We start from the raw sequence: 21,104 nt of genomic DNA, 5'->3' as shown, positions 1-21,104 counted from the left end.
GTTATTCCTGAAATCTGTAGGCAGTTTGCAAAGGACCTGTTGTCTTGCAGAAAGACACGAATTTTATTTGTCCCAGTGCTAACATGAGATTCCATGAACTGACATAATAAACTGGTTTCCAGTCTGCTTTTTTTTTTTTTTTTATCATAGCCTGTCAGTTCTCAGAAGGATTCTAACTTGTCTGTTCTTTGTAATTTTCCATTCTGGAAGTTAATGTATCAAGCATGATTGCCCAAATAACAGGCATTTCTTCTCCTGTGCCAATAAGAGAGGATGAAGATGAGGATGAGCACAGATAGAGCAAAAGACTGCACAGGCAGATCAAATGCATCAAAAAGCAAAGCTTTTAGATTATGTTTGTATTTTCATCTGTATATGGCATATAAGATTACTGGAAAGCACTGTGTTTCATTTTTGCACAGTTGCATCTACTGGCTCCTGGCATGCAAATTCCCAGTTGCTCTCTTCACTGGGTGATATCCTGCTCTGGAGGTCTCATCCCAGCAGTTCTCAGTTAGGTTGTTAATGTTGATACCCCTGTGGTGGGAATCACCCTCGCTGGTGTTCCAGTTAGCTCAGCATATCTTTGGTGGTCAAGTTTCTTTTTTAGTGCACAGCCCTCGAGAGTGTTCCAGGCTCAGTGCAAGACAAAGAGAGGCTAGAGAGCAAGCCACTGCTTTACAGATAAGTCTAGGATTAATCCTGGTCCTAAGAAAGGTGACCCATCCTGTCTGTCTCAGCACTAAGGGGCAAAGCTGCTACTTTGTTTGGTCTTTGATGTACTTAAATTCCTCAAAACTTTTGGGAAACTCAGACTGTCTTTATGTTTTCATTTAATGGCATTTGTTAGTAGGACATAATTTAAATCCACCATTGCCAGTTATCTAAGTGTTTCTTAACCTTGTGGGTGTCACTGTGGGGTATTTTTGTTTGGGTTTTTGTTTGTTCTTGTTTTTAAAAGGACAAATTATTTTATGGCTGTATTTCTTAAATGTCAAGGAGGATTTGGACAAGCTCAAGGCATCTGATTAAAATTATATACTGAAAATGTTACTGTTCTCATCTGCCCCAAAAGTCCTGAGCAGCAGTGGTTTGACTGTGAGGCAGCGGTGTCCTGTCCGCATGCAGATCATCCTGTGAACTATGACAGTTTTTAGCCTAGTGTACTATGGTAAAGAGTTTATGTTTTACTATGGAAAATGGAAGCACAGCCATAGGTGATACAGATTCTCCCCTGGATGTTCTTCAACAGTTCAGAAGTGCATCATAAAAATCTATTGAAGGAAGATGTGGCTCAGGGATTTCTGAAAATGCTCTTGTCCTTGAAAGGTACAATGGATTCTCACCTCTCCCCTTCATGGAACTTAATTGTTTTGAAAAAAAAAACATGCTTGATGCTAACATACAATTTTTTGTTTTCTCTTACCTTTCTTTCACTTCCCTGTTTCTGCAGCTGATATTACCAGAACAATATGCTTTCACTTATTTTACTGTTGCATTTGAAAGTCAAGAACCAACAGAATATGCACAAAAATTCACTGTGACAAATCCAATTGTTCAAACTTATTTGGCTGTCAGCATCGGCACAAAAGGATGCAGAAGTGTAGAATTATGCTGTTCTGTGCTTGGCATTTAATTAATTCATTATTCTGAAATTAGATTACAGTAAGATGAGTTTACTTACAGTAGCAGAAACAAAAGTAGACCTTACAGCTTCTCTCCTCTCTGACTAGTGCTTTCTGTTATGATGTTTCTGGATCTTAAAATTCTAACAAAATCCTTTAGAAGTGTGTGTTTGCAAGAGAGCATGAGGCAGACTAGAGTTTAAAATTTATATTCACTAAACCACAGAATGGTTAGGTGGGAAGGGACCCCTGGAGATCACCCAGCCCAAGCCTCTGCTACAGCAGGCTCTCCTCGAGCAGGCTGCACAGAGCCACGTCCAGGTGGGTTCTGAATGTCTCCAGAGAAGGAGACTCCACAGCCTCTCTGGGCAGCCTGTCCCAGGGCTCCATCACCCTCAAGGCAAGGAAGCTCTTCCTCACATGCAGATGGAACTCCCTGTGCTGCACTTTGTGCCCGTTGCCCCTTGTCCTGTTGCTGGGCACCACTGAACAGAGCCTGGCCCCGTCCTCTTGGCACCCGCCCTTAAGATACTTACAGACATTGATAAGATCCTCGCTCGGTCTTCTCCAGGCTAATCAGGCCCAGCTCTCTCAGCCTTCCCTCATGAGGGAGATGCTCCTATCCCCCCATCATCTTCGCAGCCCCCGCTGGACCCTCCCCGCTGGACCCTGTCTCTCTTCAGCTGGGGAGCCCAGAACTGGACCCAGCACTCCAGATGCAGCCTCCCCAGGGCAGAGCAGAGGGGGAGGATCACCTCCCTTGACCTGCTGGCCATGCTCCTTCTCGTGCCCCCACTGGCCCCTTGGCCACGAGGGCACACTGCTGGCCCACAGGCAACTTGGTGCCCACCAGCACTCCCAAGTCCTCCACGGAGCTGCCTCCCAGCAGGCCAGCCCCAGCCTGTACTGGTGCATGGGGCTGTCCCTCCCCAGGGGCAGGACCTTACGCTTGCCTCGGTTGAACTTCATGAGGTCCCTCCCTGCCCAACCCTCCAGCCTGCCCAGGTCTGGCTGAACGGCAGCGCAGCCTCTGGGGTATCCGCCGCTCCTCCCGGTTTTGCATCATCGGCAGACTTGCTGAGGGTACGCTCTGTCCCCTCACCCAGGTCATTGATGAGGAAGTTGAACAGAACCGGACCCAGCACTGACCCTGGGGAACCCCCTAGCTACAGCCTCCAGCTCAACTCTGTGCCGCTGATCACAGCCCTCTGAGCTCTGCCATTCAGCCAGTTCTCAACCCACCTCGCTGTCCACTCATCTAACCCACCCTTCCTGAGCTTACCTGTGAGGGTGTTATGGGAGACCGTGCCAAAAGCCTTGCTGAGGTCAAGGTAGACAGCACCCACCACCCTCCCCTCATCTACCCAGCCAGCCATTCCATCACAGACGGCTGTTAGGTTGGTCAGGCATGATTTCCCCTTGGTGAATCCATGCTGACAGTTCCTGATGACCTTCTTTTCCACCACACACTTAGAGATGACCTCGAGGATGAGCTGAACATCACCTTTCCAGGCATGGAGGCGAGGCTGACCAGCCTGTAGTTGCCTGGGTCCTCCTTCTTGCCCTTTTTGAAGGCTGGAGGGACACTGGCTTTCCTCCGGTCCTCAAGCACCTCTCCTGTCCACCGTGATGTCTCAGTGATGTTGGGAAGTGGCTTAGCAATAACATCTGCCAGCTCCCTCAGCACTGCGGGGTGCATCCCACCAGGGGCCAAGGATTTGTGGGTGTCGAGTTCCCTTAAGTGATCTCTAACCCGATCCTCCTTGACCAAGGGAAAGTCTGCCTTTCTCCAGGCTTCCTCTCTTGCATCCAGGGTCTGGGAAACCTGAGGGCCGGCCTTGGCAGTGAAAACTGAAGCAAAGGCAGCATTCAATAACTCTGCCTTCTCTGCGTCCTTCGTCACCAGGGCACCCACCTCATTCAGCAGCGGGCCCCCATTTTCCCTAGTCATCCTTTTCCTGCTGATGTACTTGAAGAAGCCCTTCTTGTAAACTATTCTGCTTATGACAGGTACTCTTCATCTGGCATCTGGAGTGGTTGTATTGCTTCAGTACTATTTCCAAGAATCTTTTGATTGGCTTCCTGAGGACTGTTATCACTTTGATGGATGAAGACCTACATTCTTGGAGTCCCGCAGTGTCAGTGACCTAGCAATGCTGCTGAGGGGCCACAAAAGGAAAACACTGCCTATTGAATTTGGCTCATGTCAGGTTTGCTTTTCTCCATACGTGGCTTTTTGCAGATTCTTCCAGGTCTGTAGCTAAGTAGGTAATTATTTTCAGTGGACTGCCTGGAAAAAAAATATGTATCTTTTAAGCCCCTGTGTCTCATTAATAATTTCTGCTTTTTCTGCTTGGAAGCCTTTATCTTGTAGGTTTCTGTTTATTTCTTCTTCATGCACATCTGAGTCTTTCTGTTCTTTTTTCAGTCAGATGTCTCCTGTCCTATTTCTTTGTAACTCCAGACTTTCTTAAACCAAATCTATGACTGTCTCCTCATACCATGTGTTTGTGAATCTTCTAGTGGCAGCTTTGCAATCTTTTGTGGAGAGTGCAGGAATGTCTGTGTTAAATGTTGCCTGGTTTTGAGAAAGCTCTTGCATTATGATACATTTATATGCTTCCTCTGTGCAGCTGTTACTTTTTTTTTTCTTCCTGATAGGTTCTTTTTATTAATGTATTTTATGACAGGTGTTGTTAGTGGCAAACGAGAAGATGCCTGAACTCTGATTAGCACTCGTAGTAAGCAAAGGCTTTGCAGAAGCAAAGGGCTTGGAATTTGGTGATGTCCCCCTCCTCTACAACTTTTTTGCTGACTCCCAGGTATTTCTTAAGTATTTCCTGCATTTTTTTTACTTAATGCTTTGATTTTAGAAGTGGCTTTCCAGCTGGTGAACGGTTCACACTTTCCTCTGAGGACAGGTGGTTTCACCACAGCAGAAAACAGGGCTCATCATAGGTTTAGGAAATGAGCCTGTCTTCCCTTTGTGAGTTGTGCAGTTTCAGGGGGAGCCTTGAGGTTCACAGAACGGTGTGTGCACGCACACCAGCTGCACACCCGGGCTACTCCCCTGGTTCACGGCACGTCCCTCCCGCTGCTCCCTGCGCAGGTCAGAGCGGTTGATTTGGGGATGCTGGGGCCCTGTATCACCACTCTACTCACAGCACCATGGCACCGAGGACAGACAGGGGTCGCGTGGGTGGTTGTTGGGACTGGGCTACGGAGACGTATCTGTATCCTACTCCTCGTTAGTATAGTGGTGAGTATCCCCGCCTGTCACGCGGGAGACCGGGGTTCGATTCCCCGACGGGGAGGAGGCGTTGTCTTTTACCCCTGGCCGGGGAGCGCTCCTGCACACGGCATGCAGGGAGGCCCCTGTGCCGTGTGCAGGTGCGCCGAGCCGTTGGGAAATGCCATCTACGGACGGGCAGAGAAAAATGACAGTTCTGAAAGTCTCCCTTTTAGCAATTCTCGTGACCCAGGTTAATTCCCATGCTGCTCTACCAGAGGTCCCTGAAACGACGCGCTGATGTGGTCTTTAAAAATAGCGGGCGCGGTAATGCTGTGGGTGCAGCTACTAGCAGCAGTTGCACCCACGGTGTATTCTTAGGAGGGCGTGAACTGTATGCATGTGCAAAATAAACTATGCATAGGCCGGTTAGCTCAGTTGGTTAGAGCGTGGTGCTAATAACGCCAAGGTCGCGGGTTCGATCCCCGTACGGGCCAGTGGTGTTTCATTTTCCCCACCCCCCCTTGGACGGAAGATTGCCAGCTTTTACTGAATGGTTTGGGGTTTTTATTATTGTAATTATGTTTTAGAAGAAGGGGCATAAGACGAAATGAACGCAGTAGTCCCCAAGAGGAACCTTGATTTTGGTGATCAGAGAGCAGAAAATGTGATCCCAGCCTAGTGGCGTACCTGCACAGGCACTGGGACAGCCACCACCCACAGACCAGAAACCTGTCAGAGATGATATGACATGATGTCATAGTGCAAAGGCAGACCCATTTCTGCATCACACCTTGCTAGTATAGTGGTGAGTATCCCTGCCAGTCATGTTGGAGACTGGGGTTTGACCCCCCCCGATGAGGAGGGAGGTAGTGGTAGTACAGTACTCAGAGTGAGGGAGAAAGGGGACCACCACCTTTCCTTTTCCCCATGAGAGGAATAAAATCAGCTCACTCAGTGCTGGGAGCAGTGTGAAGTGCTATTTGGACAACAGCCAAGAGCTTCCTGATCTATTCCTGACCTGTCTTGATCACAGCTGAGATGCACAACACTGGAAGACTTTTTCCTCAAAATAGACAGCCAGTCCTGCACACTTACCAGGTGAGACCAGGACCCCAACCCAGAATCTCCCAATTACTGGTCACTTAAGATGTGCTGCAGTAGCATGACTTAAAACATTCTCCCCTGCTGAAGTCAGTGTGGATAGCATGAAAACACATGCAATTAAGTACCGCCTTTTTCACAACTTCCTGAAAACAGGTTTAAAATCATGCCCAATATTCCCTTTATTCTTAAAAAAAATATTTCTGAAACATCCCGACATGTTCAAAGAGTAAGCAACCCTATTTAGGCACAGATAATGCTTTCAATTCACTGGGAGAACACAGTAGTTTGCAGTTTTACAGTCAAACACATCAGTTGAGGAAGTTCTTAAGAGCATGCGCAGTAGTCCTGCGAGGGTATCGCCAGTCCTTCACAAGGCAGCATATCAACAGGGGGTGACAACATTAGCTGATCAATCTTAAAAGAATGAGTTCACATATTTGCAAGTTACAACAAGTCTACAGCATTATTAAGGCACCAGGTAAGAGTATAAATAGCTATACTGAAACACCATGCAACAGCAGTTCGAACAAGCTGGTTTGCAGGCGTTCCTGTTCTTTCATAATGGCTCAGTGTAAGTAATCCATCTTGTTCACATTCCATGTCAATGCACCCAGTCTTTGGGATTGCGCAGAACCTCCAGGATTTCTGCTTCTTTCGAGCTCTGTGGAGGGCTGTGCATGTATTCCCACCTGCAGCAAGAGGGGAAAATCACTCAAGACTGCCACCTCTCTGGCACCAGGCTGTGTTTGGACTTTAATCACTATTTCTGACAATGCAAAGCTACATACACAGTTGATACTCCCAGATCAGGTGACAGATATGACTACAAATCATTAAGTTCCCAGTAAAAACAAATAATAACACCAGAATAGACAGAAGAAACGTTAACTCAGTCTTCTTCCCACTTCTGGAAAGGCTGGAAGAACAAAAAACAACACAAAAAAAAAAACAACCCCACAAAAAAAAGGAAAGAGCATTGCCCCCTACCCCACAATGCATGCACATTTATTTACTGAGATCTTTTAGCAGTCTCAGGACACGCTAGTTCACAAGGAAGACAAGCAAAAAAGGAACCCAGACAATTCTGACCATGAGGACATAAGACCTCGTTTTTCCAGAAGCTGGGCTGGCAGCCCTACAAGTCCTTGCTGAATCTTGGTTTTAAAAACAAAGATGATGAGAGACCGCTTTTTGTTGAAAAGACACTTAGAAGAGGCATCACAGAGGAAGAAAAGTGTCAGCAGTCACAAAGGGATAGGTACAATGTTTTTCCATTTTTCTTCCCCAGGAAGGATCCATTCATGCTGTGAAGCGAGTTGTTTATGTTGATGAAAACAAGGAAAGCCCAATCACCGCAGCAATGAAATCAAAAGGTAGGACTGTGCTATACCACCAGGCCAGGAACACATCTAGTGTTGGCAGTGGGATGAAGCTGTATGGTGAGAATGGGACTGCCTTCATGGTTAACGGGTACCAGGCAAAGGTCAGTTTTCCTAGTGGACAGAGGTCACTAATGAAGTTTATGAAATTCCTAATAGAGCCTGTGCTACTCAGCATATCCAAAAGCACCCTAAAAATGGGAGTAAACTGTAAATGTCAGAGTTTGCTGATGTTGCAAGATTAAGCAAGATAGGTTGAAACCTAAAAAGGAAGTTGAAAAGAGTTACTATTGAGCCAAGCAACTGAGCAGTGGAACAGCAGGTGAAATTCACTGTTGATTGATCTGAAGTGATGCACTCAGAAAAAGTTACATACACACTGAGAGGTCAAGTTAACTTTCATTGCCCAGAAAAGATCCTGGCATCGTAACAGTTCCATGGAAAAGCCAGCTCAATGCGTAGCAGCAGTCAAAACAGTCAAAACCAGCAAACAGCATATTAGGATTAGTAAAGGAATAATCAACCGAAACATTATTATGCTGCTGTAGCACATTTGCATCTTGGATACACATATGTAGCTTACGTTGTCTGTTCCTTATCCCCAGTTCAGAAAGGGCATGGAAAATTTAAGCCCAGAGAAACTGGCAAATGTGATCAAAGGTATGGAACAGCTACTGTACAAAGATTAGAAAGGGCAGGACTTGTCAGCCTGGAAAACTGACAATTAAAAAACCAGAAGCCTGTAAAATAAGAACTGTTAGGGAGAAAATGAACAGGAAGAAAATCTGGTTACTCACTGGAAAGTCAAATGAGGTCATCAGGTGCAAGTAGAAAACAAAGAGGCACTTTTTCATACAACACACAGTTAAACTGGAACTCCATACCACAGGCTTGTCAGGACTGCCAGAGGCTCACATGGTTTAAAAAAAAGCTACTAAACAAAACCCCGTGGAGCAAGGTGGGGAAATCTATCAAGTAGTACTAAGCACAAAAAACATACCACTTTTTTTTTTCTTCTTTTTTTCCAGAAATGTCTAGGTCACACATGACTGGCAACTGGATGAGTATAGCAGACCAGAGAAGTATCTGCATGTATTTGGCCAGTTCTTGTATCAGGCACAAACTAACCACTGTTGAGAGACTGGGCACCAGGACAGACCTTTGATTTAATCTTATATAAAGTATTCTAATAGGAACAGTGCCTACTTGCAACTCCACGTAACTATGCCCTTACCTTGCAGTTAGTGGCAGAGACATAAGAATGCTTTCAATTCTTGATCCTGGTGTTAGAAGGCCAAACTTTGTACCTCTGTCATAAACCAAGTTGAACTCTACGTACCTATAGGAAGAGAAGACATTCAACAGAAAAACAAGGTTATTATCAGAAGTTGGTTGTGCCTTCTTCAGCTAGCAGACATCAAACAAAACCAGCATGTCTTTCTGCTGTGTTGGGTGTCAGAATGAACCCTGTTTTGAGGCCAACTCTTCTCTAGCATCCCCTTGCATAGGAATGCATGTGTGACTTTGCTGCTCCACAAGGCACAGGAAGTAACGGCCTTAGCTAACAGGCTAGGGCAGGCAAACTTCAAAGGAGAGCATTCTGCATGGTGCTATACTAGCTTACTTCTCCCAGGCCTCAACCCTGCTGGCAAGCTTGACACCAAGTTTAGCTTGGTTATGCTAGTCCTCTTTTGCGTGGTGGTGTCAGACATTAAAAGGAGCCTTAAAGGAACTGGAAAGGACCACAGGAAAAACTCCGCTGTGCAGTCCTTTGTGCTGCAGGACACATAAGCAGCAGGGTCAGGACAAGATCTTCTGTTTCTTGGGGAGATCCGGAAAGCAGCAGAAGCCAAACAGCTTCAGAGTACTGGCTAGGACTTGTAAGTGCTAGAATAGACAGTTTTCTGCATAGGAACAGAGCAGTGACAACTGAGCAGGTGTTATCTTACCAACCAGTACTGAGGTACTAGTACTTTAACAGAGGTACAGAAAGGGAGGAGCTCTTACCTATTTGCGGAAATGGAGAGCTTTACTCTCCTGGTTTCAGCTGGGATAGAGTTAATTTTCTTACTAGTTGGTGCAGTGGTTTGGATTTGGTGTGAGAACAATGTTGATAACACACCGATGTTTTTAGATGTTGCATGGCAATGTTTATACTAAGTCAAGGACTTTTTAGTTTCTCAGGCCTTGCCAGCGAGAAGGCACAAGAAACTGGGGAGGGTAACAGCCAGGACAGCTGACCTGAACTAGCCAAAGAGGTATTCCACACCATGGGACATCATGCTCTGTATATAAACTGGGGGGAGGCTTGGCACCCCACAATACTGCACCAGCTACTAAGAAGAAAATAAGCTCTATCCCAGCCAAAACCAGGATATATCCATAGACTGGATCCTGAAAGCCCAGCGCTCCCAGGAACTGTCCCAACAAATTAAGCATATATACTAATTTGAGTAACTGCTGCAGGCCCGTGATATAAACTTGAATGCTTACCCCCTTTCTATGCCACTCTCACAGATTTCTCTGCTGAAGAGGCAGAAACCAAAGACACCCCTATTCTGCACAAGGCATGTGTATTCTCATTTCTCCATATGCTTACACAATCGCAGGACACAGAGAAAGGAGTACAACTGTATCTACCAACGTGCTTAAGCTTTTGCAGAATTTACAGTTGTTCATGTTAATAATAAGCATCCTCCTAAATCTTTTATATTTCAGTGACTTGGGACCATGCCAAAATAACAAAACCCCTCTGTATCTTCATTCCTTTACAAAGAGTTCACCATGTCTTCATTTCAATGCCAAGAGAAGATGGCATAAATATGTACGTAAGAAGCTGCAAGTACTCTTGGGTACAGTTATTTCACGACTTCCTGGGGTTTAGCTTCATTACTGAATAGGAAGCATGACACCATCACCTTTACACGCATGTCACAGGGCAGCCTTATATCCCGTATCATTGGGCTGCAGGAGAGGGCAGGACCCAGGATGCCTAGCACACACTCCTCCCTTTGCCGGTTACAAAGCAGCAGCCTCTTGGATTTTGAAGGAGTTGGAGAGAAACTGGCATTTTGTATGGGTTGCTTGTGCTGCAACATGGGAGAGTGGGAGACACAGAAGAGGGTGTGGTAGTGCCTTCTTTGCACCCTCCTTGGCAATCTAGCATTGGATTTCAAAATTACTTCTGTACACAAAAGTGCTGAAATTCTCTGGCGAGCTTTAGACCACTCCCACAAACATAGCCCACACCACAACAGGATGTAAACCAACAACCACGAAGAACTAGCTCATTTTTTTCTTTCCAGCATAATCCACCTCATGTATTCTTTTGCTCCTTAGTACTCACCGTCCTCTCCGAAGCTGCTGCCATAGCTTTTCTTCTGGTGTGAAGGAGTCACGGAAGTGCCTTTTCACAATGGGAATGTAACAAGGCACGACAGCTTTGGCACAACTCTTCACAAACTGAAACACTTCCTCCTTGGAGGGAGAGTCCACATCATCAAAGAATATGCCTCCAATCCCTCTTCGCTCGCCACGGTGCTTGATATAGAAGTAGTCATCGCACCTAGAAGAAATGGCAGATGGTTATTAACATGGTCCACAATATTCAAAGAAACGAACGGAACTCCAAACAGCTATGTGGCACAGGGCAGCACTAGTGAAATATTGACAAGAAGTCAGTCCCTGCAGTGTCAGGTGCCCTATTTTACTGACTGCTGAGAGCCAGGATAGTACAGAACCACCTGGAAAGCACTCCTGCATTCATTTAGAGTAGAAGCTCTGATTAAACAGTCTCTGCAAAGCTACATATCACCACACAGTCACTGAACACATACCACTCAAACACCATGGCAGGTGCTTCCATGTGGAGTGATCCAATCTCTAGTCCTCTACCTATGCCAATAAGGGGCACCTGATTTCAAAAATACACCCTAAGGACTCCTTCTAGATTTCATTCCCAGAATTATACACAGATCCCAAATTATTTGTACAGCTTTCAGATGAACACAAACTTGGAAGAGAATCTCTATGCTTTTTGCTGTTCTAGTAAAAGAACTGATTTTCTGCATCAAACTAAAAGAATCTAAAAACCCGTGACCAGATAAGAACACCACTGTCACTTAAGGAAAAAATCAAAAAGTGAGACAGCCTTCCTTGGAAAAAGTCTTTTTATTAGTTAAATTTGGAAGATGGAGTCATTCCAAGCAGTGGCTTTTCATGGCTCATTTGAAGTTTAAGAAGGAGTAAGTGCAGTCTATCCTACAACAGGGAGGCAGTTAATCTCTTTTGTATTTACTGGGAGTATGTAGCTGTGCAATTACTATAAATTAGCCAATTCATTGTACTGACACCCTATCTTGCTTATAGTTGCTTGCTTGGGCAGCCATGCTTTGCAAGTCTTCACATCTACAAGAAATGGAAGGGAAGCAGGAAGCAGAAATCATCAAGAGCAAGGAAACCTTGCTGCCCTTTAGGACTAGTTTTCCATCCATACATACATCCACAGTCGCTGTTCTCAAGCAATAGACATCCCATGGCCATAGCAGGAGAGACATGGATATGTAACAGATAACCTAAGCTATTTTTTTATTGACTGGGATGATCAGCTTTTATTTTATGGCAGTGGAAAGAGTTACGAAAAAAGGCTGAGTCAGAAATGCAAAAGACAAAAGCCTTACAAATCAGGAAGACAACATGGTAAACGTTAATGAGCTTTTATGTTTGAGAAGGGTGGGGAAAGGGGCAATGCTAATTATTAGATGCACAGAGGAGATTCACCCTGCTTCAGCAGTGAGAACTGCATGCCCTTACACATAGCTGCTGCTTACAGAAAACACACTGGGGTTGAGAAAACTGCCTTTGTCCATGCGATACAGTTAGTCCTACCCTGAGCTACCCTCAGACTATGAACAGGCATCCTTCTCTCTAACGCCCTGCAGCTAGCACTGCTAGCCTACTCAAGCTGCAAACAACTTGACCATCAAGGCAGACTCTCGGAACTACCATGCAGAAATTCCTCAGAGAGCAAGACTGTAGCCTTAAGGTTGTAAGATGTGCTTCTCTACTAAGTGGTTGCCACCTGAGTTACAACACTCACTTTATCTCCTGTCCTCAGACAAGACGTGGTAGCTTACAGAAGGGTAACCCCTCCTTCCTGGATACCACAACTCTTAGCAGATAGGATTATCAGACACAGAGCAGCAAGCCCCCGCCAGCTGAACAGTGAAGGATCTCATTGCTTGTATGTCTCAGCTCAAGAGCACTCAAAGTTTGCATCTTCAGAGAATATGCTGTTGAAATCTTAGTGAACGTGTCACTGGAAGAAAAGTACAGCTCCATCAAAATTATGAAGCTTCTACATCAAGGACAAGCTCCTTTACCTACCTGGCAAAGAAAAAAAAAAAGTCATGAAGGTCATACTAAAGGCAGAAATCTAGAGTGGGATTTTCAGAACTGCAGCGCTGGCCCAAAAGCTCACACTAAAGTCACACACATTTACCATGAGTTCGCTGTAAGCAGAATTTGTGCAAGTCCATGGGGCAAAAGTCTTGTCCTAGTTGTAACAGCAGAGGCCTAGTGAAGTCTGTGACTTACAAAATCTTGTAGAGTCAGCTTGTTTTTTATTCCAGCTATAGACAGGATCTTAGTTGTCGACCGTCTGATTTGAAAAACTCAGGCATCTAAATAAGAGATTGTTTTATACTACATTTTGTCCTAGTACACATCTGCTGATTTTCATTAGGGTTTGCTGATACCTTTCAAAAGGCAGCAGAACCTACTCTTCCTAGAGTACACTTAATTGGCAATATCCAGTGCTGCCTTCTGCTCCCACAAAAGGAATCCAAGAGCATGTGGGGAGAACATACCATTTCTTGTACTTGGGGTACAGCTTCAGATCATGCTTGTCGCAGGCTTCTTTCAGAGTCTTGTGAAAATGAACAGCATCCTCTTCATTCAAGTAAGTTGGAGTGAGGTCAGTCCCACCACCAAACCACCACTGTTTAGTTCCTGTAGGAGAGAGGCAAGCAGCAACACTTTTAAACATCAAAACAGCAGTATGTTGCTAGTGCTTCACCAAGAACTAACAACTACTTTCACAATACAAAACAAAATCATTATTCAGTGGTGTCCCCTAAACCTCAATCATGAAAAATCTGAGTTTGAGGTAGTGCAATGACCAGTGACTTCAGGAAAACGTGAAACAAATTCCAAAGCAGTGAAAACCATTTTTCAATATTTTAGATGGCTGACACTGACTACAGGATATCAATTTCACAAGACGGGCTAGCAACTATTCAAGAATCCAGAAAAATTTCAGTGCATGCCAAATAAAGGGAACATAATTATTAAATCCAGGGAAGTAATTGACTAGAAATGATCCGTAATGCTCTGGCAAATTAACTGAAAGAAAATTGAGCTTCTGACAGTACATAATGCTGTCACAAGGTACAGATGGCCTCTCGGCATTTGGCTATCTAGCCTGAAGTCCCACTTCTGACAGTTGCAGACACTTAGGGAAAAAAGGCACACTGCACTTAGGAGAGCAATGTTTCTGACAGTACATCCCCCCAGCTGCTGAGACAAAGGTATGTCCTGCCCAGAATGCTTATCAGTCCTTCACAGACCTTTCTTCTACTAAATTCTAGAATTGCTTCTTTGAGTATGTTTTCCATATATTCATAACCTACTACATTTTAAGTTAAATCTGAAACCCCTGGTGTACTCTGCAAAAAGTAAACTGCAAACTCCTTTACTCCCCCAGATGCACGCTCATTTTGCAAATGCGCAAACAAAAGGCACAGAGATTGAGATCCGGTGCTGCACAGCTGGGAACAAACCTGGACTAGTTCTTAACCTCTTATTCTAGCCACGCGTTCATGCTTCCTTCTTGTGGAGCCATACATTTCATAGTACATCATTCAATTAAAATTCTTACCATCTGCTTCTTCAATTTCAAAGTATCTGTAGTTGAAGTGCATTGTTGGAACGTGAGGGTTCTTTGGATGGATAACAGAGCTCACACCCATGGCACAAAAAGGCAGCTTCCCTAGAAAAAAAGGTGAACAGAAAAAAACCTTCAGTTTTTCAAATAACTCAATTTATTACCATTTAAAGAACATCATTGTTTTTCCTTGGGTTTCAAGCTACTGTTCCACTACAAGAAGCTCTCACGTTGAGTCACCATAATTATTAATCATTGTGCAATTTACTTCTCATTTTCCCACTTCTATGCACTTAATTAAATGCTTTTTTTGGTGTTTGTCCTAAAATGCGACCATATGTTAGCGCACCCATCAGATGAAGATCACTTAAAACGTAAGGCACTGCTAAGGCTTTCCACCACCCTCAGTCCTCCCAGTTGCCCCGTGCTGCACAAACGGGGGTTGAATCCTCTTCAGCCTTCTGGTGTTTCTGGCTCTCTCCCTCCACCACGTTTCCCTGCGGAGCTACAGGTCCTCACTGACGAACAGCTGCCGCCTCCGGTACGTGGCTGAAAGCAGCGAGCCGGCGGCAGAGGCGCCGCGGTACCTGCGGCAGGGGTACGGGGGCCGCCGGCCGAGCGTCCGCTTAGAGCCCTCCCGCCGCCCGCTCCGAGGGCGGCCGCTGCCACCGGAGGCCGCGCCGCGGCCCCAGACCGCCTCCCCGGCGCACACCTTACCGTCCCGGGCCTTCAGAGCCTTCCCCCGGCTCCGCATCTGCCGCGCCGCCTCCTCGGACAGGAGCCCGAACACGACGGACACGTTGACACCCGCCTTCTCGAAGACCTCGCCGTCCTGCAGCACGCAGCTGATGCCGCCCCCGCCTGCCAACGCCAGGGTCAGCCCGAGCCGGGGCCGCCCCCCCCCGGGCTGCCCGTACCTGGGGCGACCACCGCCGCCCCCCGTACCTTCCTTCCTCTCCCAGGTATCGACAGCGAAGGCGGCGCCGGGGTCCAGCGCGGCCAGGGCGCGGCACACCTCCCCTTGCGTCTCCATGATGAGCAGCTCCATGCGGCTCCGCAGCTCCCGCCGCCGCCGCCGCAGCTCCCGGAGGCCGCTCACCGGCGGCGCCATGAACCGCTGCCGCAGCTCCTCGTCCTCCTCGTCCTCCTCGGACGCCGCCATCGCGGCTTGCCGCCACAGCCCCAGCCCCAGCCCGCCCAGCGCTCCCGCCGCCGCCAGCGCGGCCCACCGCCCCCCGCGGCCTGCCGCCACCCCCGGCGGCGAGAAGCCAAGCGCCCGCCGCCCTGCAGCGGCGAGGAGGGCAGGCGAGCCGCGGAGGACCCTCCGGAGCAGCTGCACAGCCGCCGCCATTACGGGCACCAGCGCCGCAGGGCCGGCGGGGCGGGCAGCGCACAAGTAGGTGGGTCTGTACGCGGGTGCACGTGGGTGTCTGTGCGGCGGGCGCGCCCGGGCTGGCTGGCGCGGGTGGCGGCGGGTCTGGCGCCGCTGCCCGCCCGGTGTGGGTGCCGCGGCTCGGAGCGGCGCGGCAGCCCGGCGCTGGGGGAGGGGCTGCTGTCCTTCCGCCCGTAAGGCGTGTCGGCGGACGGCGTGGGGTGACCCGGTCGGCCGGGGCAGCCGCTGGAGGCTGCGGTGTCCCAGGGGTGAGCCAGGGCTTGTACGGGGCCAGGCGCGGCAGGGATTGGAGTCAGGATGCGTTTTCTTGAGCTATCCTGTAACCTGTGCGGAGTTCCTCGCCTGTGTTTTACACCTGCAGTAATGGCTTTCTAGAAAGTGTCTGGTTTGTGGGACCACCAGTTTCGTGCAATGGGAGTATTTCCCATGGATTTGAGAGGGCGTATGCTTACGCTGCCTTTGTTCTTTCTGAAGTTGAAGCACATTTTCTTTCCTGATAAAGTAAGAATTTGGAGTAACGAGAAGGGTTATGTAGAGCCAGATGTTGAAAGGTACTGCACAGCACCAACTTACAGTTTAGAGTTTGATTTCCTTGGTGCTGACTTTAGCACCAGACCCACTAAAATTATTTCTGTTTTCTCAGCTGCCTTGACTTTGCCTGTATAAACAATGGGACAGCACAGCAAACAAACTAGCACAATGACAAAAGACTTTAGCAAGCAAATAAAATGACAATTTTCCTCAAGCAAACATATATGTGACAGTGCAGCTGTTGGTGACGGTACCATGCTGAACCTAGCTATGAAAGTTTTCTTTCAAATCAAACAGCTGATTTACTAATGTTTTATTTTTTTAAATAAGTGTACTATTATTTTGTAATGAGTAATGATGCTTACTAAACCTGTCATTTGTTGAGGACCCATATGAGGGTTAGGCTGAGAAAAACAACTGCTACCTCAAAAGCCTAGCCCTGCAAAGTTTGTACTGTGGTATGGGACCGTTTGTTCCTTGGAAACGGTGAGCTTCTGGCATTTCACGACTGGTTTGCACCTGTAGTACCCAAGTGATATTGTATGAATTCACTGTAGGATAGAATAATGACATCCTCAATGTGTATTGTGTTTGTCAACATATTGTAATGCTATCCTGTTATTCACCCAACACCTTGTGAGGCTGTCGACATCCTGTTACCTGTCTACCTGTCGGCATTCATCCCCTGTGTATTGTGTGTCTGCAGGCACCTTGTGAGGCTGTGCACATCCTGTTATCTGTCGGCATCTTAACACCCAAGGAGGAAAGACAGATAGCAAGAGCTGATTGAAAACAGCCAGCTCAGCGTTTTCTGGCAAAAGGTGAAAAGTACACCTTGAGGAAGACCTACGGCCTTCCTCCCAAAGACCACCACCCACGTCCCAAGGACCCCTGCCCACAATTCTTGGAAGAATTTGCGCAGGCAAAGGACTGATAAGCTAATTAACATATGAAGCGAGAGTAGGTGGGTTTAGGTAATGACTATGTATAGGCGTTAATTGAATAGTCATTGTTTTATGGTATAAATATAAGATAGTTAGTTACTTTAGACATGCACGTTAGGCGGAAGGATCCCCCATGCATCCAGCGCTGCCAATAAAGGATACTTAGTCACTAAGAAATTTTGACTTTGTTCTTTAAATCACAAGAGGAGATCAGTTTCAAGGGTGGCTCTGTGGAAGGCAAGGAGTTTTGTCCCTGATATGGATCAGGGCTTCGCTATCTGTCTTTTTCTTTTTTTTTCCTTTTTTTTCCCCCTTTCTTTCATTGTAGGGCAATTTGGAGTGAGGGAGGGGAGGTCTTGTATCAAGTGATAATGTTCACTCGAAGACAGTCTATTTGCTCATTTCTGATCTGATTCTACACTTTGGCAGCAGAGGATGCTGTGAAGCCGCTGAAGCTGTGCAAGTAAGAACAGGAGGAAACCTCTGAGCTGGGCTTTTCTCTGCCGCCAGCTGGAGGACAGGATCCCTGATGAGCCAGGAGACCTGAACTGCTGGAGGAGGACTGAGGGAAGGAGTGTGTTATTTGCAGGAGAGGTCAGTGGCTCAGGGACAAGGGCGCTACCATCTTAGAGGCTGTGGTAAGCCTGCTAAATATGGTTGCACTAAGCAGCTCTTCCCAGGGTTCTTTATCTAGAGCTAGCTGTGATAGCTCGGTTTCTTCTTGAATTGTGTCCACCGAATTTACCTAAACATTTTCGTGATAACTACTTACAGTAGTAAAGCTCTCCTTTTTGAGTGTGTTTCTTAGACACTACTATAATGGAAAAAATAAATAAATGCTGAGGCCAAAAGACATGTAAAATGCATTCATGCTGATGAGCATTTAATTATTTTTTTTTCTTATTAGGTTGAGTGCAAACTTTGATAGGTAACATCTAGTAATTCAGCTGGATGGGGTGTCCAACCCCAGGGCTTCACCATACCCAGGCTGGATGAAGTTGTGCAGGGCTTTGCTTGTTCGGCTGCATTTGGAAAACCTCATCCCTGGTTGTGCCTGGGCTCCTACCTCAGCACTCCATGACCTCCACCGGGAAGAATTTTATCTTGTATCTAGTAAGAATTTCCTTTGCTGCAACCACATTGTCAGGTCAGCATCTTGCTCTTGCTGCTGAATCTTAGAGGCACGACTGCTTTACAGACTAGGATTTCTCCAGCTGGACACTGAAGCATGGTTAGGCTGCAGTCCCTCGTGGCGGTGAGGAGGAGTGAGCGTAAAACACTCCTACTATTTCTGTGCTGAATCCCTCACAATAACTCCTTGCAAGGGCTTCTTCTCTAACAACACTTCAAGGTTGAAACTTCAGCCAAATGCCATATACTTTCCCTTCGCAGCAGTGGGGAAGGTGCAGTTAGCAGACAGGACTTCAAAAATGGCACCTTGCACAGGGAGAGACTTTTGTAGCCCTGTTTATGCATGTACAACCAAATTCTGCTGGCCAGTAAAAATACCATTATAGAGAGTAACTCAAGCTTCCTTTTCAGTATTTGAACTAAACGTGGTGCCTTACCACATTATTTCAGCTTACCTCTCTTTACAGTACTGAGAATAGGAGCACATACTGAAGATGCACATACTGATGTTGAGATATGCTCAACAACTCAACAGTGATCAGAGGCAATAAAATGACAGCTTACATTTTGATCTGCATTTTCAGTGCATAGTGTTGGTAAGAAGGGTGGGGGCTTTCAGCTTGTGTGTGTGCTATTGCATTTCTGTGCTCTTCTGCTTCGTTGGAAGTGCAAAAGGAAGAGGAAAAAAGGCACTCAGAGCTCAAAGCCGAAATGAAAACCTGGAACTGATTCTTGCATTTCCTTGAACAAGAATTGAATATGAGTGTAATCAGTGGTGGCCTTTGTATAAATTGGAGAGTGATGCGAAATGGCCTCAGGACGGAGGAACGTTAGATTATAACACTCTCCTGCAATTAATGTTGTTTCTGAGGAGAGAGGGAAAATGGGACGAAGTATCATATGCAGACATGTTCTTCATCCTCCGAGACAAACCTGAGTGGCAAAAGGACTGTGGATTAGTACCCCCTCGGGATCCTATGGTACTAGCACTAGAAGGAGTGTGGGATTAACATCACCTGATCTTTGATTATGGCTCTAGAAAAGGATAGAAAAAAAACCTGAGACCTAAACTAGAAAGATGTTCTTGTTAAAATTTTTGTGTTAAAAAGCTCAGGTTGTGGTTCCTTCTGTGGAGCAACCAGAATGAAACACGTTGTAAGATAAAAACTTGCACTAATGTGTTGCAGAATGGCTGTGTGATCACGGCCATGACTCCCTTAAAGATCTTTGTGAAACAAAGTTAGCGTAAGTTAGCTGAAGCAGGCCTTGCAGCTGTGCTGAGGCATGCTGATAAGGAAGCTGAGAAAAACACTGACCTTGTGCCTAATGTTGTAAATAACTTTGAGGAATTCGGTAGACAAGAGAGGGAAAAAAAAATGTAGCTAGCTATCCGCAGAAACCGCAAGTAGGAGGACGTATGAAAATGTAACCCTTTAGAGCTTAGCCAATCAGCAGATGACTAGTAGGCATAATTAACTGGAACTGTATATAAGACATAATCGCGCCGTAATAAATCGAAGCTTGCTTTATCACTCACATTGAGTTTGCCCGCTTGACTTCCCTCGCTGTCGACACTAATGTATGTAAAACCTGAGGCGGGGGAGTGTGGTGGGGAGTGGAGAATCAAAGACCTTGTGAAAGTGTTAAAGTATTGGGGTGAGTTTGTACAAACCCCCGTACCCCCTCAAAGGTGTGACTGAGTCATGCTGGGATGCATGGCAGGATGTTTTCTGTTTGCCTGCAAAGGCATGATATGTAAGAACACAGACTTAAAGCAACAAGGAGCAGATTTACATTCAGGGTAAGAAAGAGTTGAAACAGAAGTGCAGTAGCAGAGGTAGGCTTGTGTAACCTGCAGAGCAGGAAGAGCATCTCCTGCCCCGAACCCTTCTGCTGGTAAGGAGGAGGGGATTGCTATTGCTGACAATTGAGCAGAAGGACCTGACAATGTCACCCCAATTGCTGCAGCATCAGTACAACAGGACCGGTAACGGCCCCTTTAGGGCAGGGAATGGGTATGAGGTGGAATTTTAGTGAATACAAAACCAACTTATTTGTTAAACTTCAGTAAAAAAAAAAAAAAATAATAATTTGTTACAGTTGTGGGAGCTGCTGGCCACCAGGAAAACATCCTGAAACCTTTAAAGTACAAACTAAAAAAACAAATAAGAATGCCAAATTCACCAAAATCTTTGTTGGGATGAGATTTATTAGAACATCTAGACGTTTAAAGAAGGGGAAATAAAAGTTAAATATGATCAAGTAATTGAAATATTGAGCTTATCTTTAATTCAACAGAAAAGAGGAAAAGAGGACCTCCCTGAAGTAAAAGAAATTTTTAACCAGGTGTATCTGAAAATAAATTCCAGGAAAGGTGAAAAATGCTTTACCTGTTACAGTAAAAATGATAAGGGGGAGGCTTGCCCAGTTCAGATAAAAACAATATCCCTTGGTCAGCAAGACTGTGGGGATATTGGCAGAAAAAGTGAAATAAAATACACTCTGTAGTAGATCTACTAATGTAAATCTGTGTGTTTTGCCATGACAGTGACTTGTTATAGGATGTGCAGATGAAACTGCATTGACAACGAAGTACAAGGAATAAGGTTGGTCAGGTGCCTCCTAACCATAGCCAAGGGCAAGACTGGGTTGACCTCTGTGTTTGCCACCAAGAAGAATCTTGAGCTCCGCTGTTGGCTGCAACCCAGTAGGCGTTGAGCGGTGGGGACATATGCCATGCCAGACCTTGATGTGAGGAATGGCCCACTCTGAGGCACTGATTTGGAAATTGGAAACCACCTGGCCGACCATGAGGCCAGACA

General features: G+C 46.2%; 1 protein-coding gene, 2 long non-coding RNA genes and 2 other non-coding genes across 7 annotated transcripts in view; 4 read left to right on the top strand and 1 right to left on the bottom strand.

Annotated features, from left to right (window-relative positions):
- LOC121083165 overlaps nt 1–8,417 on the top strand; it is an 11,291-nt gene extending 2,874 nt beyond the window's left edge. The window contains exons 2-4 of one of the 3 annotated variants that reach the window (XR_005826257.1): nt 1,253–1,329; nt 4,316–4,447; nt 7,250–8,417. This is a non-coding gene — a long non-coding RNA (uncharacterized LOC121083165). Of the gene's footprint in view, nt 1–1,252; nt 1,330–4,315; nt 4,448–5,416; nt 5,956–7,249 lie in introns of those variants that run through there. The other 2 variants (XR_005826258.1, XR_005826259.1) reach the window with 2 other exon arrangements.
- TRNAD-GUC lies at nt 4,868–4,939 on the top strand. The gene has a single exon. It is a non-coding gene; the product is annotated as a tRNA-Asp (tRNA).
- TRNAI-AAU lies at nt 5,278–5,351 on the top strand. Its single transcript has one exon. It is a non-coding gene; the product is annotated as a tRNA-Ile (tRNA).
- On the bottom strand, nt 6,116–15,680 carry CPOX (coproporphyrinogen oxidase). The gene is made up of 7 exons (XM_040583220.1): nt 15,229–15,680; nt 15,001–15,144; nt 14,278–14,388; nt 13,208–13,349; nt 10,687–10,905; nt 8,575–8,679; nt 6,116–6,650 (listed from the first exon to the last, which is right to left on the bottom strand). The coding sequence occupies exons 1-7, from the start codon at nt 15,632–15,634 to the stop codon at nt 6,563–6,565; spliced, it is 1,215 nt and encodes a 404-aa protein (XP_040439154.1). The 5' UTR covers nt 15,635–15,680; the 3' UTR covers nt 6,116–6,562.
- Nucleotides 15,593–17,328, top strand: LOC121083166. Its single transcript, XR_005826260.1, has 2 exons — nt 15,593–15,679; nt 16,914–17,328. It is a non-coding gene; the product is annotated as an uncharacterized LOC121083166 (long non-coding RNA).
- Nucleotides 17,329–21,104: the final 3,776 nt, after the last annotated feature.

Source organism: Falco naumanni, chromosome 2 (genome assembly GCF_017639655.2).
Source record: "Falco naumanni isolate bFalNau1 chromosome 2, bFalNau1.pat, whole genome shotgun sequence".
NCBI lineage: Eukaryota > Metazoa > Chordata > Aves > Falconiformes > Falconidae > Falco > Falco naumanni.
This window is presented reverse-complemented; position numbering and strand designations above follow the sequence as displayed.

Coding starts and splice junctions, on each gene's coding strand:
- CPOX (XM_040583220.1), bottom strand. CDS start 15,634: ATGGCGGCGGCTGTGCAGCTGCTCCGGAGGGTCCTCCGCGGCTCGCCT. Junction 10,906..13,207: donor TACCCCAAGTACAAGAAATG/GTATGTTCTCCC, acceptor CATTTCTTCTAG/GTGCGATGACTACTTCTATA. Junction 8,680..10,686: donor CAGCAGCTTCGGAGAGGACG/GTGAGTACTAAG, acceptor CTCTTCCTATAG/GTACGTAGAGTTCAACTTGG.